At 37.1% G+C, this 18,029-nt stretch overlaps 2 protein-coding genes across 2 annotated transcripts; one reads left to right on the top strand and one right to left on the bottom strand.

The window, feature by feature from the left end:
- Positions 1 to 2,724: 2,724 nt before the first annotated feature.
- On the top strand, positions 2,725 to 5,120 carry LOC142983943 (macrophage mannose receptor 1-like). Its single transcript, XM_076131161.1, has 6 exons — positions 2,725 to 2,857; positions 2,963 to 3,067; positions 3,182 to 3,322; positions 3,424 to 3,636; positions 4,205 to 4,423; positions 4,923 to 5,120. Exons 1-6 carry the CDS (start codon positions 2,800 to 2,802, stop codon positions 5,099 to 5,101), a joined length of 915 nt encoding a protein of 304 aa, XP_075987276.1. The 5' UTR covers positions 2,725 to 2,799; the 3' UTR covers positions 5,102 to 5,120.
- A 1,330-nt stretch (positions 5,121 to 6,450) lies between these two features.
- Positions 6,451 to 7,068, bottom strand: LOC142984008 (phospholipid scramblase 1-like). The gene has a single exon (XM_076131272.1). It carries the CDS (start codon positions 7,066 to 7,068, stop codon positions 6,451 to 6,453), a length of 618 nt encoding a protein of 205 aa, XP_075987387.1.
- Between the last annotated feature and the right edge of the window lie 10,961 nt (positions 7,069 to 18,029).

Here is an 18,029-nt window from a genome sequence, read left to right on the forward strand (position 1 = left end):
TCACGATGTTTTCCTTCACCGTTGGAGCAAGTGATAATTATTTCTAATACACACATAACTTCGAAAAGTCATTGGTGTGTTGCCTCGGGTTCGAACCTGCGACCACTTGCGTGGGAGGTGTCAGCTTATACCACTCGGCTATCACTGCTCATTGTTTTATTGGTTGGTAGGTAATGAGTTATAGAATTCGATGGTATACCTAGATAACTCAAAATCTAAAATTTTTGAGTTAACTCCCTTAAGATCTAGGTGTGCGATATATACACTAATGCAAGCCTAGACACGCGAGGAAAATCACACACGCTTATTTTTGCTTTATTAATAGGTTACTAAAACTTTTCGTTAGCTGACACCGACTTTTTTTTAAGTCGGATAGAATTAATATTTATTTAGCTTTTTTCTCTCTCAGGTCACTTCAAGATAGATGCGTATTTTAGTGTTTTTTCTTAAATTATATCTATAATTAATTGTTTTCTAAGTACCTATATAATAAATAACATATAACATATTCGTGTTAAAAAAATCAATAAAATTGATTAGTTCATCCGCAGAAAACTTAAATTAGAAAATCCATGTAGCACTTTGGCTGACCCGGGAGTTGTGGCCTCGTGATTAACAGACGCATGCATGAGTCATAAGCATTATCTAATCTAGTAAGAATAAGCAGGGCACCTTGGGACGAGGTGAGAGTACCGACCCCGAGGTACCTGAGTTACAGCAGTCCAGATTGTGAAGACTAACAGCCATTTTTTCATATTTTATCGTAAGTATATTTTATATCGTCCGGCGCAATAGTTCTCATAGGACTATAGATACATAGTTTCCCAGACCATTTTTTTTACTTGGTCAATACATTGACCAAGTAAAAAAAATGGTCTGGAAAAGCATAGACCGGCACCCTCGGTAGAGTGCAGACTTATGTGGGACTCTTTCGCTAGAAGAGCGGGTATACCACTAAATGCCCCTCGCGGCGTGCGGCGGGATAACTGCTGAAGCATGTAGTTTCCCAGTCCATAAGCACTTCATCCCGAAAGTCTATCCCAATCCTGTGAATATCTTTGGGTTACTAAGTAGGTAAGACACTCAAGAACCAAACTTAAGATCAATATTGTATGCGACATCTGTGCAGAGTTGAATCAAAAATGTTTTCTCAAAAGTTTTATGCTGAAGAATTACAAAGTTTAAAATTATACACTGTGCCCCGGTGTCTGAGTACATTTAGCGGTATTTTATCTATTCAATAGCGTTTTTTTTTGTATAAGTTTTAATAAATCTTTGCGTGCCTCGGAAATACGTAAAGCTGCCTCTCCTGCGCCTGATCTTTCAGCGGCCAGTCCCGCCGGGCTATGAGAGTGAAGGAAATAGACAGTGTACCTGTTAATTGTGCACACACTTGGCTTATAAAGACCTATAAAGAGTTATAAAAGGCTTATAAATAGTTTTGTTTCTTTCATTCCTTAGTGAAATGAAAAAGAGAAAACATATTATAGTAGTTTTTTAACTAAAATAGGTTTATAGTATGTTTTTGAATAAGAGGGTTAGTAACAAACTCTTGCGCGTTAGCCTGGTTTTTATGAGACTGGCCGCTTTAGCTGAATGTCAGTTAGGTAGACATTGCATTTTCACATACTCGGGTGGTAAATTCCCATTTGTCGTTTAAGTCGACACTAATGCAAATAATCTTGCACAATATTATTCTTTAGGGTCAAATGTTGACATTTATGATAACATAATGTTAACTAGCTGTGCCCACGACTTCGTTCACGTACAGTATTTCACCCCTTTGGAAAAGTGTTTCTAAAATCGTTTATAAAGTTTGAACCCGTGTTTTCAACTATCACTATGCTTTGTTTTATAAAAGTCAGTTCGGCAGTTTAGGCGTGAGTGCGACACTGACAGACAGACAGTCAGACAGACGGACAGACGGACAGACTTTCGTATTTATGATACTAATATGGACTCGAATAGCATAGATTACTTTCAATCGAACTTTTGTATACTGATATTACTCATACAAATATAAACTGTCTCTGTGAGGCCGGTAATTTACACCTCATCGCTCGAGGTCTCGGGTTTGATTCCCAGGACCAGCATACTAGCCCGGAGTTTTGTAACATGCCCGGAATGGTTAATAGCTCGCCCCCCTATTACATGGGACTTATATTGTTAACAGCAAAATGTAGGTGTATTTCATACACCTCTTTTTCACCTCTTACTACATGCTCGAGTATCACGGTGTTCAAATTAGATCGAGTTTGATTCGATGTAACAACAATATTGTATACTAGCAGACTGGCCCGACTTCGCCTGGTTATAGTACAATTTTATCCCGTTGATTCCATTCCCGTGAGAATTTAGATATAACGAACCTTGCCAACCAGTCACGAACATATAAAAAAGTCAGTTTAGTTGTGCAAAAGTTATGTGCGTACATCATCAATGATTTATACCAGACATAATTATATTGTTAAAACCATTTGGCGATTTAAAAGAGTGGCCAGGAGTTTCTTGCCAGCTCTTCTCATTGGCCTTACCTTCCAAACTGGCGGTAAATTCACTCTCTGTATCATTGACTATCATAAGTGTCAGCATTTGACCTAAATTAATAAATGATTTGATTTTGATTTTACATACATTTCGGTGATTCATTTTCATTTACATAGATTTTAAATCAGTAGTCGCGAACAGAGTACAGACGATGTAAGATAAAAGAGTTCAAAAGTTATCAGAGTATATGTAAAAATACTGTATATAAAACAAAAGTAAAGATTTAAACACTTCGAGTTCACTAGTTGTACAATGTTCGTCAACATGTTCGCTATCATAGTTTGTGCTCTTGTACTGTTCGCTACAACCGGTAAGTGTTTTAGTCAAATACACATATAACATCTTTAATTTATTAGTTTTTGAAATTCATCGTACCTTACAATTTTTTGTAAATAATTTAATGGTTTTCTTGTAGATGTACAAGGCAGATATGTGTTCGAGCCAACCTTACATGGTTCAATAGAAACAAACAAAATTATCTCAGCGTTCGAGGATGCAGTGTCTCAATGTAAAACTGAAGGTATGTTAATTATTCTAATTTTTAGAATACCATTTTTGGTATAACGTTCAGTTATACCTACAGTTAATATAAGGCTACGCCTTTTTAATTCACTATCCTACTTATTTGTAACAGGTGCAGTGTTAGCGGCCCCTTTGAATGAACAACTTCGTGACGAGATGATGGCACTCATCGGTGTTAATAATCACTCAACGCCTTACTTCATTAACGCGAAGCTTGTACACTCTGACAAACCACAATTTGTGTCTTCAGAAGGTTAGTATATCACTATGTCCGTGTTGATTATAAAGATGACATCGTAAGGTGTCAACTCACGTAACTGAGTCGTTGTACTTACTTGTATTGTTACGTTTCAGGTGTTTCACTAGACGCCATGAGTGTGAGTGACATGATCGAGGAGTTAGATCCTCGTGATGGTGAGTGTTTGGCCATGGACAGTCGTACCATACGAGTGGTGTCGTGTTCTGCGCCGCTGCCGTACATGTGCTACAAGGAGAACGCTGTTTCTCCTCCTGCTCCCTACGAGACTACTACAGAGGAAATGGCTCCTTGCGACAGTTCTGACGCAGGTAATTAGCATTATATGCATAGCAACGCAATGAATATTGAAGGAAATCATAGATACTGTATTTATAAGTAACAGGTGCCGCAGTACATATAAATGACAGTTATCGAATGAAGCAGGCTTCTGTTCTAAAATACCTGTACTGCCTATCTATAGGGCAAACGTCACCGAAACTGAAAAAGGGGTTGGACCTTTTGTCTATATAAGTGGTAAACTCACATACGCGCACTGCACACATGAGCTTTCTGTTAAAATTGGCTATTTAGCAATTTGGTTAGGAGTCGAAACGGCCGCCGTGGCCGAAATCGGTCGGATAGATCAGGGAGAAAAACGCAATAGCACTTTGCCATTTAAACCATTTAAACCATTTATTTATTTTTATTTGGTTTAAACTGACTAAAGAACGTCTTTTCGCACATTCTTACAAACTTTTTTGCTTCATTCGCATACATATAACTTGTCATACAGGACCGTCTGCCGGTTAGGAGTTACTTCGAACCTGATCTTTTTGCAAGACATCATTGGTACGATATGTGTTTATCTTTCAGTCTGATTTACTTCATTTTTTACAGGATACCAGTACTATAGTTCTACGGGCAGTTGTTACAAGTTTCATGATGAAGAGAAGAATTGGGACGAGGCGCGAGACGCCTGCGCGGCTGAGGGAGGCTACCTGGTGATCCTGAATAACGACCACGAAGCTAAAGTGGTGTTGGCGATGGGGCATTACTTCATGTTCATAGGGCTCAGGGACATGACTGAGAACGACAAAGGATGGGCGAGTGTTCACGGTGAGTTTGACGACAACTGTTATCTTAAGGGCTCGGAATCGCGTATTTCCGTCGCCCTTTCTCTTTCTGTCGCTTAGAACTGCCATTTGTTAAACCGAGACAGAAAGCATAATGCGATAGCACGCGGCGGAATCCTCGAGGCGATCGGCATTACGGACAAAATGCAATGGTCGGCTGGGAGACTCCGGAACGCTGAAGCACGCGATAGCATGCTAACGCATCCTTTCACCGCCGATTATCGCCTTTTTTTGTCTGCGCCTGAAGCTCTATTAACAATGTTCGTCCCATGTAATATTGGGCGAGTCTACCGCTTAATCAAATCTTTGGGGTAATATTGAGAAAAAAATCTAGTTTAAATTAGAAAAGACCGATAGCACTTCATCCGGGAATCGTACCCGAGAGTAATCGTATCGCGGTCATAAGTCACTCAGCCCACAGAAGGACGCAAGAAAAAAGTACTAATTTTTAAGGTTGTAATTCTACAAAATATATTTTTCAGGTGATTTGTTCGATGATATCTACCATACATGGCATGACGGTCACATTACTTTGTCAAACGAATACTGCGGCTCTATCTTCAGGACTGGAGGCTTAGAAACTTTCCCATGTTACGTGCGGAGGGCCTTCACGTGCGAAATGGATATGGGCTCAAAGTTGCGTCGCATAAATGGGAATTAAAACTTAAAATATACACTTACACATTTTATTTCTTACTAGCTGCTCTGCGCAACTTCGTTTGCGATATGAGAGAAAATGGGTCATAATTTTCCCCGTTTTTGTAACATTTTTTACTGGTACTCTGCTCCTATTGGTCGTAGCGTGGTATTATATAACCTAAAGCCTTCCTCGATAAAAGGTCTATTCAACACAAAAATATTTTTTTTATTCTAACCAGTAGTTCCTAAGATTAGTGCGTTCAAACAAACAAATAAACTCTTCAGCTTTATAATATTAGTATACGAGTAGATTATATTATTAGCATGTGGTTTGGCACACACTGCCTCTTTGGGCGGTGGGTAAACTGCCTCAGAATTGTGGGCCTTTTACAGTGGCCATGCGCCACCCGATAAAACGGGTAGGTCATTGGTGCGGTCGTCTCTTCTTACCATTACATCGGAGTGTTTACCCCAGATTGCTTGACGATTCGGCACAGGTTGCCCTAGACATTGTTATTAAATAAGCAGCCATTCTACGTTAGGGCAGGAGAGCAGGTGGGCCAGTAGGTGCCTTTACACGTACCTACACTCTATCGTGCGTGAAATACAATCGCGCGAGAAAGAGCGTGCGTGTAAAGGGTGTGCAAGGGGAAAGGAAAGAGCGCGCGCCGCGCTCATCTGTCAAGCTCGTGAAGAAAATCGCGAGCAAAGATCGCGCTGCTTTCCCGTGCGTAATCCTGCACACTCCTAAGAACGTGCGACAGAGTGTGTGTGTAAAGGCGGCCATTGTCTGCGAGGGAGCAAATGAAGATGGTCAATGAAGCCCCACTACATTTACCCGTCCCTATCGGGTTGCGATTTTAATGTGGACTATGGAATTTAGTCTTAAGGTTGTGAAAGGCCGTAAACAAGAAACTTTGTTTAAGTTAATCCCTATTAAATAGTGTGTAGACCAAGGTAGACGATAGTCATGAGATAACTTCAAAGTTAGTTCTATAATAATAACACAAACACGTAGAAATCAATCTGTATTGTATAAGATATTGAGTCAGTAAAAAGCATTTGAACAACAGCCATAATTATTTCTTGTTAAAATGTAATTTACAATTAAAACTTTTTCGTAGGACAGGCGCTTGATTTGTACAAAGAATCGTTTGCTATTATTATAATGAAATTTCTTTACAATCAGTCATTGCTCAGCATCGTTATATCGCCTAACTATCAACCGCAATTGACGTCAATCAGTGGTCGACAAGTTGTCAGCAGCATAGAATAGTAGTTGAATCAACACATAGTTGATTCATTTCGCTTATGTTTGCTTGCTACCAGCAAAAGGCGAGAAATAGCACGTCTTCAATTTGATATGTTCAGCTAATATTTCAAACAACCAATAAGAAAACAAGCTCCAAGCAGCACAGCTTTATCTCGCACATCTAATTCCATTGGGAATGAGACCCCAAAATTTTTGACGGCAAGAGTCTGGTCTGGCCACGGCTTTCTTATAACACCGATCGCTTCAATACCACAAACGTAGCGTATATCGTAAGCGAAACGCACTGAGCTACTCCTTATTTTCAACACGCTCCGCCCATTTTGATTTTTAACCGTGAATTTGTTGCAACCATCTTGTTCTACGGATCCCGCGAAGTGTCCCGGCGGGGCCCACACTAGCACTTGGCTGAGGCAAAGACGGAAAGGTCGCTTCACTTCTATTACCTCGTTCCCATAGTTGTTGTAGATTTTTAGGGTGAATTTCTTCCATGTTTTGTCCCGGACTGCTACGAATACTTTCTGCCCTTGGTTGTTGAAGATCGTGTAACTGTTCTTAGCTTGGTCTCCTAGAACGTCGTGATGAGCATCCCGCGTCTTCGCCACAATCAGTTCACCCAGAGGGTATATGTAAGCAAGGCCGGGGTACTCCGTTTCTACGTTGGGACACTGCATCCATTTAGCTCTCTTCGTTACATTGCCTACTTCCTGTATTTGCATTAAAGGATCTCGGTTTAAGTGTGAATGGGCTGCATATTAATATTGTATATAAGATTACGGTATTACATTTTTATAGACAAAATGCTGCTGATATCAAAACGTCATGATTAATGATTGTACATTGACAGATGTTTTAATTGTTACCATAGAATATACTTAAGTTTAGAAATACTTGTTTATGATAGAAATAGTTTCTATATTTCTTGTCAAAATATTTTGTACTGCCATCTATGGTTTAACTTAAACAGTAACTATATATAGTAACGCCATCTAAAGCTTTGAATGTCAACTACTTTCTACTCTAGACTTTATTTCACTGCACAGAGGCATAATAGATGGCGTAAGTAATAGTTCAAATGAAGAAATCATTTTAACAATCAGGGGATCGTATTTTTATTGTGTTTACTATAAATAAATTCTATACGCATAATGTTCAAGTAAATTGTAAATAAGTAAATTGGTGTAGATAAATGAAGATTTGTATAATGCACCACTTACTAGTAAGTACTACGTTTTTTAATACTTTTCATTTAAATAAATAAGACACTCGAAACCCTATAGTTATCAAAACTTTATATTATTATTTAGCCCTTTTTTTACATAGTTAGCCTTATACGGCTGCGGTCTCCAACTAAAAGATCTTGATACAAGTATGCAATATTACTCAACCTGGGTATCAAACTCACTTCAAACGCTTGGACTATGGAGGTTCGTTCATAAAGTATGATGTCTTTCTGTTTGTGGTGTCGTGTACTATAAATAAAATATCAGACAAGTTTGGTCACGCCATTAGTAATGTAGGTACGAAAGAGTAACACAGTTATGGTTTCAAAACATGAAAAGGTCTTTAAATCATATCCGAAATATTATATTTTGAGACGCTTATTTCAACGACCACTATGCGGCCACCCATCTGTGGAATGTCCGCGCCAAGCTTGCTTAACTCACGGATCGTTTAGACACGGGCGCCTCTTTAGTTTTCTTTAGTTAAATAAGTAAATGATAAATTTACTGTCCCACTGCTGGGCAAGGGTCTCCTCCCGTAATGAGGGAGGGGTTAGGCCTTGAGTCCACCACGCTGGCCAAGTGCGGGTTGGGGACTTATTAGTCTCTTAATACATACATACAAAATATCACGCCTTTTTCCCATAGTGGTAAGCGGAGACCAAAGAACGCTACTTGGTACGATCCTTACAAACTTCCCTTGCCTCATCCACATCCATATATCTTGTCATACAGAACTGCCGGTTACGAGTACTACACACCTGACCTTGTATCAAGACATCGCCTGTGGGATTTTTCTCTTGTATACACAAATACCTGTTTTAAATCTATAGGTACTAATGCAAAAATGTTGATGTTTATTACTCAATCACGCAAAAACTTCTGAACGGATTTTGATGAAACTTGGTAGTGTTGAAGCTTATATACCTGAAACACATAGGTTAACTTTTGTATATGTATATATAGGATTGTCAGCCTAACCTTTTTCTATCTCTGTTGGAGTCACCTTTCAGTCATAACAAAATGCAATAGCATGCAAGTATTATGCATGGAGCGACTGCCTATCGGGTCCCCACAATCAATTATTATTATTTTATTTACTAGTTAACGCAAAGACGTAAACTATTGTTTTTTAAATCTTTCTTTAAAAATACTGAATAGGTTTAGATTAACAAAGAAAACATTTTAATAACCTGAATTAGTACAGAATATTTTACCCTGATGAACCTAAACGCTATTGAGTAGATAAACTACCGCAACATGTACCTCAGAAACGGGGGGTAAATCTTTTTTTATGATCCACATTACTTACATAATGTTACTTTATATATTTGTTAATCATATATTTAGATAATTTTTAATCATATTTTGTATACACAGCATTTATATGATGAAAATCTAATGGCTTAAAATCAGTTAAATTCTTGTAGAATTGTCAGGGATTCGATCTGACTACTTTTCCGAGATGAGAGGTAGTAAGTCTTCGAGATTAACTGGAGGGGTGAACAAGTTAGCTATAGGGTCACGAAATTTTAGTATTATTTATAATTTATCTATGAGCAACATCTTATATTACCTCAACGTGAAAATAACAAATAAAATTAAAGAAATTTTAAATTTTATTGCTGTATATAGCTATATTTTAATGAAAGTAGGTTGAAAATATGTTAAATTTTACACATTAAAAATGGATGTTTTTTACAAATAGCCATTAATACATTTCTAGTTCTTAGCTGTTAGTATAAGTGAGTTAACAAGCCAGTTGAAGCCAGCATCCCGAGATAATACATCTCATCTCAACAAATGAAGGGGAACATAATAACGTTAGCAAATCTTCAAGATTCTTATTAGGGAAAATGTTTAATTGAGTCCCTTCCTCTGTGTGGCGCTTCGCACACAAAGACAAACAGTTTTCTATATAAATAGTTGGTATATAGTAATAAAGTATAAATGATGGAACTAACATATAGGAAAATATAATATATTTGTTCGTATAGCTATGCCTGAGCTATATATATTGCTCGCTGATGGAATACAAAAGGAATGGAGATGATTATACTTTTATTTTTTATTTTTCTGTTTTGTGTGAGTTTCTTACAGTTCATAAAGGAATGCATAATCCAAATCTGATACTTGATTAGAATGGTGGGCTCAAAACGTAAATTCTATTTCATTACACTTAAAATCATGGCCAACAGAATAAAAAGTAGAAAATTTTATTTTATCAAAATTATATTATAATTTATACATTTAGGTCAGAGGCAGACACTCTTACACTTATGATTGTCAAAGATAGTAGATAAATTTACCGCCCGTTTGGAAGGTAGGGCCAATAAGAAGAGCTTGCAACAAACTGGCCACTCTTTTTCATAGCCAAATAGTTTTTTTTTTATTTTTACAATACTTTTATTATGAGCTACCACCGATATTACCCAACATATCCCGGCAATTATGATCATAATTGTGTTAACCTACTCACAAATACTTCCACAGCTGGACATATGCTTCCCTCATAGAGTTCTACAGTGCCTTATCCTGGGCCGACTAACTCTAGCGACCCCTTGTCTGCTCCTCTGTCTAACTTGGGCCCCACGCTTAGTCTTGTGTTTGTGGACATCAACTTAATACATAGACATACATTACCAAAGTTAAGTCAACTCTTTAAAGGCTACAATTCTTATCGGCCCATAATGGCCTCATAAAGCTTCATCGCTCAAATAACTAATAGTGACAGTTCCTAATTTGTATGAAAAACTAATCACCACCCTAGCGTATTTCGCAACAAGAATATCAAGCGTTTTAATAGTAAAAAAATAAGCAACTTATCTGAAACTCTCAATAAAAACTAAAAAAAAAACACAATAGAATAATTAAGAGCGACTCCACTCACGCTATGTTCAGAACACACATACGAAGCGCGGCGCGCTCCGTCTTAAGGACGACATATGAAGTAATTTTTTTTCCAACTCGCACCCATCGGAAATAGAACCTTGTACTCAAGCTATAAAGTTCAAATTTGATGAGCATACGAAATATTTTTTCCATTTCATATTTACGAATATGCCCCAAATTCCCCAAAAATTAGAACCGTGAAAGCGCCGAAGGAGGGGTGGTTTGTAGGGTAGCAAGTACGAATTTTTCCACACACACACACACACACGTGCCATGGGGGGTTAGGGGGGGATGAGATAGTAGATAGTTTTAGAGAAAGAAAATATTATATATGTTTGTTGCGATGGATTCGCGTGGAACACTTCATTTGGTGCGCTATTGTTAATTGTGATAATGCGAGCAATGCTGTAATGTTTTATTCACAGAACAATCGCTTGGACGCTTATAAACCGACGTAGTCGTATACTAAACTACAGTTTCTAACATTATTAATAGGTTAGATTTTGAAACCAGTCCTGCTAAACTTATGTGACCTTTATGGCTGATCACCACTTAGGTTCAAAATGCGTTAGCTTTACAAATAAAAAATTGTCAGAAAGCTTATTCATACATATACTATCACTTTGTCTGTTAGTAACGCTATCAGACAGTTACCCGTGAGTTGTGAACCCAGACCTATATTATTTTGTTATCAATATGATCTGAGTGATCATACCTTTATTTACATTATCAGTCATATTATTTCAACAAGAATGCTTATTCCTTATATCTTGATAATAAAGATTACAAAAATGTTTATGATAATTTTCTAAGTCAATAATTATTTAGATATATTATACTTTATGTCTGCAGTGCTACGTGCTGCATACGCTACGTGTCTGCGTAGCTCGTAGCACGCTACGATCTACGCACATCATTTCAACATCTTCGTAGAATGTCTACGACGTAGCAATTCGTATAGTCTACTGTTTTTGAGGTCAAGTTTCCTTTGAGTATTATTTTGAAAATAATTAAGGTTTTGTTTAAAATACTTAAGTGTTGTATTAACTCCACTATTGTTTCACTGCTGGGCAACAGTCTACTTTCGTGATATAAGAATGATGATAACCGAGTGGTCTAAGTATTATTTCCAGCGAAGTGGCCAAGGAATCAAACCCAATACGAGTAAGTTACAAAGTTATGTCAGTAGAAGAAATAAATTTAAATATACGAATAAACCACGTTTATTGTGTGGGGACCATAACATCACGCCTGTTTTACTCGAAAGTGTAGGCAGGGACGTATAAAATACACATTTATAAGGTTAGTTCCATGAAATAGCGTGCAAGCATATATCGGGCACGTTACCAGAACTCCGGGCTATTATTTAAAAATATATTAATCTAAATTATAAAATACAATAGTACTTTGCCCGACCCAGTACTCGAACCTGGGACCTCATAATCAGCAATCGTGGTTAGTTATAATTACAAGCCACAAGGCTACTTTTTAGATATATTGTAATGTAGAAAAGCCAAATAATACTTGACCTAACCGGGGAATTGAACCTGAGACCTCTGCATGACAGTCGTATACACTATCGACTGAGCTACAGAGGTATTTAAAGACAGTTTACCCATATTTCGTTTTTTATTCGTCGTATGGTTAGTCGTCAACCTAGTGTCAAAGTTTGTTCAAACCGCCCGAATGCCTTTGATATGGCTCAACGACTGTTATCTTATTGACAACAAGCGGGACCGACTTCTAAGGTAACCTCCAAAGCACGGAGACGCTCATTTCAGCAACCACTATGCGGCCACCCATCTGTGGAATGTCCGCGCCAAGCTTGCTTAACTCACTGATCGTATGCCGACCGATGAGCGCTACTACACTCTTTAGTTTTCATATTTAGTTAAAAGGTGTATATACACTGGTAAACATAAATATTTAATATATTTAACAAGTATTTGCATGTTATTGTGTATTTATAGGCACAATGTAGAATGTATGTTAGTTGAATAGGCGCCATGGAGGTACAGTCAGCCACATAAACAATATCTATGTAAATAAGAATCTATACTAATATTATAAAGCTGAAGAGTTTGTTTGTTTGATTGTTTGTTTGTTTGTTTCAACGCGCTAATCTCAGGAACTACTGGTTTCCGATTTGAAAAATTCTTTCACTGTTAGATAGCCCATTTATCGAGGAAGGCTATAGGCTATATATCATTACGCTACGACCAATAGGAGCGGAGTACCAGTGAAAAATGTTACAAAAACGGGGAAAATTTTGACCCATTCTCTCTTCTGTGACGCAAGCGAAGTTGCACGGGTCCGCTAGTTAATCATAAAATGTATGTACGCGCATAACCAATGATCAACTGGATAATTATAAGTTTGTAACTGTTGAGACAAGTTTTGTATGGGATCGATGGGATTAAAATTCAAACGGGAATGGGATCAACGTTATAATATTGTACTGTACTCGGACGAAGTCGGGCCAGTCAGCTTGTATTGAATATTTTCCTTGACTTTTTGAGTAGAAAGTAATAGTAACATAAATTAAATAAATAAATTGAACCCATTACTGTCCCACTGCTGGACAAGGGTCTCCTCCCGTAATGAGGGAGGGGTTAGGCCTCGAGTCCACCACGCTGGCCATGTGCGGGTTGGGGACTTTGCATGCCCGCAATAAATGTAGGTATTAAACAAATTTTAGGCATGCAAGGTTTCCTTACGATGTTTTCCTTCACCGTTGGAGCATGTGATAATTATTTCTAATACACACATAACTTCGAAAAGTCATTGGTGTGTTGCCTCGGGTTCGAACCTGCGACCACTTGAGTGGGAGGTGTCAACTTATACCACTCGGCTATCACTGCTCTTTAGTCTTAGTCTTCAGAATAGTAACATAGAATATTTTTTATTATTAACCTCAGTATATTAGGTTGTACTTGAGGTTTCATTGTGAAAAGATCTTTTAGGATATAAAGTCGTTCTTATTAAAAGTATTTCAGCTTTTGCGTGGACTAGTAACTAGCGTAAATCTATTTTAAACTATCGCGATTAATTATGAGTAATAGATATTTATGCTAGTAGACTAATATATTATAGATGCCTATCATTTTTACCTCGGACTTTCTTACATTTCGGTCACCATCACGTGTTTTCTTAAACCTCTGAAAAACATCTAGAAATCAAAAAAAATCCCCTATGATAAAAAAGTATAAAAGTAGATTAAAGTCCCCAACCCGCACTTGGCCAGCGTGGTGGACTCAAGGCCTAACCCCTCCCTCATTACGGGAGGAGACCCTTGCCCAGCAGTGGGACATTAATGGGTTAAATTTATATTTATTATGATAAAATAAGATTAAATTATTACATAAAACATTCAGTATTAATCTAAAGAAAATTTATATTTTAAATCACTAAAGAAAAAAATACGCACCCTCAACACGAACATTTGGTCGACTGTACTACAAAAAATATAGGGCAGTAGGAATTTTTTAAAGTGAGTCAAATAAGCGCCTTGGGAACGAAAGGGTCGCGTATTGTAAGGGCCTGCCCTTTGCTAGAGGGTGGCCACTAAAACGCCGAACGATAAAAAAATCGTTCAGTGAAATTTTTTCAGCGAGTTTTTTTATTAGTTGCATTTGCGATTATAATTTTGTTTTTATATGAGATATAGACATTTAAAAAAGGCCTATTAATGTTTTTTTATTTGACATCAGTAAAATTACTGAAAGGATCACCCATCTAAATATTAACCTATATGAGCTTTGCTCCAGTCAGTCGTTCTTTCGTTTACTCTATGTCTTTTTATAGATGATTTTATTTATAATATCACGCCTGTTTTATCTGTAGGTGTTGACAGAGGTGTATGAAATGCATTTGTCATTTACTAGTCCCAAACAAAAGTGGACGAGCTTATTGCTGTTTACCGGACACATTACCAAAATCTATTATTGATATTATTTGATATTCTACTATGAAGGAAAACATGCTTTGTATTGTATTGGACTCGAACCCAAGTATTCGTGTTCAGATCACTTACTACCGTTTAAAACACAAAATAAATTACGAAATACCAACAGTGTCAAAAAATCGAATCTGAGACCTTGCGATGAGCAGTCGCGTACTACCAGACCAGAGGCAATCAACCCCTTGTAAGCTATAGGTAGGGGTAAAAAACCGTCTCGTCTGCCCATAACAGGGCGAGTCATAAAAGTTGACCTAGAGAAAAAAGGTTGCTCCAATAATGTTTTGCAATTGCTATTATGTGTTATTATTTCAAAAATGACTGACTGCCTTTGTGTCGCAGTGGTTAAGGTCACCTCGCTGCTACCATTGCGTCGGAAGGTTGTGGGTTCGATTCCCACACCGGACAATTATTTGTGCGTTCCACAAATAATTGTTTCGGGTTGTACTTTGTGTACGTTGTTTGTATGTTTGTAAAGGTCCCCGCGACGCAAGAGCAAATCTTAGTGCGGAAGTTGTCTTAAAAAAAAAAGGAAAAGAAAAACAATACATTTATTATGATATTTAGAGTTAAAATACGTCCAAAGCTTGAGAAACTTTTGACACTGGCCACTAACCATATGATAAAAAATGTAATAATATTGAGAATACTGAATTTTGTTTCAGTTCTTGAAGAAAAGGTAATGGAAGAAATTTTATTATTTAGTAAAGACAGTTTCATTCGTTGTAAAGGTTATGTAACATCACGCTCTCTGCGCAAGTGGAGTAATCAGGGCAAATGCAAGGGAAACTGAGGGACAAAGTTACTGTTAGTCTTACTAATATTATAAATGGAAAAGTTTATGAGGAAATTTTTATCTATCTATCTATCTATGGTGTCAAAGTTGTTCAAGCCGCCCGAAAGGCCTTTGACATGGCTTAACGACTGTTATCTTAATTGACAACAACCGGGACCTTTTACGTGCCCTCCGAGGCACGGAGACGCTCAGTTCAAATACCACTATGCGGTCACCCATCTATAGAATGACCGCTCCAACGGTTGCTTAACCCACAGATCGTTTACCGACCGGTGAGCATAACTGGCTATAAGCGTCTCAATATGGAATTTTAATATGTATGATTGTTACTTTTTCACTCAAAAACTATTGCATGGATTTTGATAAAATTTGCTTCACAGATTCTTTATAACCTAAATTAGTTCATAGGATTTTTTTTCCGGTATTTCATCTTTTAAATACGAAGACTGAAACTATAGTTCGACAACTTCGTAGAGAGGTATTGCGTCGGGTTCGAAACGTTATCTACACTAATATTACAAAGCTGAAGAGTTTGTTTGTTTGTTTGTTTGTTTGAACGCGCTAATCTCAAGAACTACTAATCCGATTTGAAAAATTCTTTCAGTGTAAGACAGCGCATTAATTGAGGAAGGCTATAGGTTATATATCATCACGCTGCGACCAATAGGAGCGGAGTAGCAACGAGAAATGTTACAAAAACGGGGAAAATTATGACCCATTCTCTCTTATGTGACGCAAGCGAAGTTGCGCGGTTCAGCTAGTAAATAATATTATAGTTATCTATTTTGTGCCTTTTACTCGGGCTAAAAAATAAGCATTGCCATTCAACGTGGCAATGCTGCCAGCATTCTGGGTACGTTACCGGTCGACGATGATGAGGAGAAATATTACGACGCGTGACGCACTCCCTTTTGTATATATTGTAACTATTAAATATCTATACTAATATTATAAAGCTGAAGAGTTTGTTTGTTTGTTTGTTTGAACGCGCTAATCTCAGGAACTACTGGTCCGATTTTAAAAATTCTTTCAGTGTTAGATAGTCCATTTATCGAGGAAGGTTATAGGCTATATCATCACGCTACTACCTATAGGAGATACCAGTGAAAATGTTACAAAATCGAGAAAAAATTTTGACCCATTCTCTCTTATGTGACGCAAGCGAAGTTGCGCGGGTCAGCTAGTTTATGATATGCATCTTTTTAATTACTATAATTTTTAAATTATTGTTATTTAGTTTTAGTTTTTATATTTAGGATTAAGTTTAGATATATCGTATGTAAATTATTATTTACTTACTTACTCTGAAAGTAAATGTAATTATGATATGTCTGATATATTCATATTCTATTACATTGGGAATGTGAATGGTGAAACGTGAGCATTACACCCTACTCTGTCTATACTTTAGAGTATTACTGGCGTGATGTTTTAAAAACATTAATTCGTTTTCAATTTTGAATTGTGTCGGAAAAGGTCACATGTTTTATTATTTCATAATGGAAATACAATAGGTAGTGATGTAAGGTTTTACGCAATACCAATTAGAATTAAATTGTAGAATGCTGAATTTTTTTTACATGTTGACAGTAAAAAAAATTCGGCATACAATAGCGAGTACAATCAATCAATCAGCCTTTCTTACAACTATGTTGGAGTCAAGGCAAGAAGGAAGTCCTTTGCCCAGCAGTGGGACACATATAGGGCTGATAAAAACACCAAAGAATGAGTAATGGAGTCGGCTTACAGTGTCATTGGAAACAGCTCAATGTCAGTATTTTACATGCTATAACTCAGTTTGGATTATCACACGATACCCCTTGGTAAGACTGGTTGTCAGACTTTCAAGCTACTGACTACTGTTAACGACTGTCAAAGATATTTGAAAATAGTGAGTTGTGTGTGAGTATAAGATATTACGTCGAAAAAATAAATGACAATGGAAATAGTGCCGTAATATTTTAGCCAACTGACGTAATACATACCAATTCGAATTCAATTTTAGAGTACGCCGGAAAAAAAAACAATATAATTTTTTTTTTATTCAAAAAACCTACAGCCTACACAGGGTGGTTTAAAAATCGAATCAGTCCCCCGTCCTTGAAGGGGAGAGTACCTACGTTGCCGTCAACACATAAATCATATTTCTGGAGAATTTTTAAAAGTCCTATTGCTTTCGCGTATTTGCCATGTACTCCCCCCAATGGTAGGGGGTTTGGGGGGCCGTGTGTACTTACTCCCTCGTTTCCTAGTTGTGCCGCCTGTTATAGGGTGTTTGATACCGCTGTTCTGTTGCTTAGTGATTTGTGTTGAGATAACGCATAGTGGCGCCCGATTGCTATGTTTGTCGATTGACAGTTGTTAGTTTTGGGCTATTGGTAGTGTTAATGGTATTGTTTGGTGAAGCCTGTAAGTTAAATAGATTTGATGATACGATTTAATATTTTTCTGTATTCGTTTTGGATTCTTTGCGATTTTAATACCAGAGTAAATCATTTCGTGCTTTTCAATTGTCTTATGTTACAGTTTGGATTAAATTGGCACTGTGCATATAATTGTGAAGATAATAGGCAAGTACATTTTTTTTTAAATGTAATCTTTTCTTAAATACAAATTAGTTTCAAAGTAGATATAAAGCGCTCATTTATTGTGCTTAGCAAAGTTATTAAACAATTTAATTTACTAATGTATATTTTTGCTTTGAACTGTATTATACCATACAATTAATGTAAAAAAATAAGATAACAAGAGAAATAATTCTACTTCAACAATAAAGAGCTGAAAAATAAATTGAAACCCTCAAAAGCATAT

The sequence above is a fragment of the Anticarsia gemmatalis genome, chromosome 25 (genome assembly GCF_050436995.1).
Source record: "Anticarsia gemmatalis isolate Benzon Research Colony breed Stoneville strain chromosome 25, ilAntGemm2 primary, whole genome shotgun sequence".
Lineage (NCBI taxonomy): Eukaryota > Metazoa > Arthropoda > Insecta > Lepidoptera > Erebidae > Anticarsia > Anticarsia gemmatalis.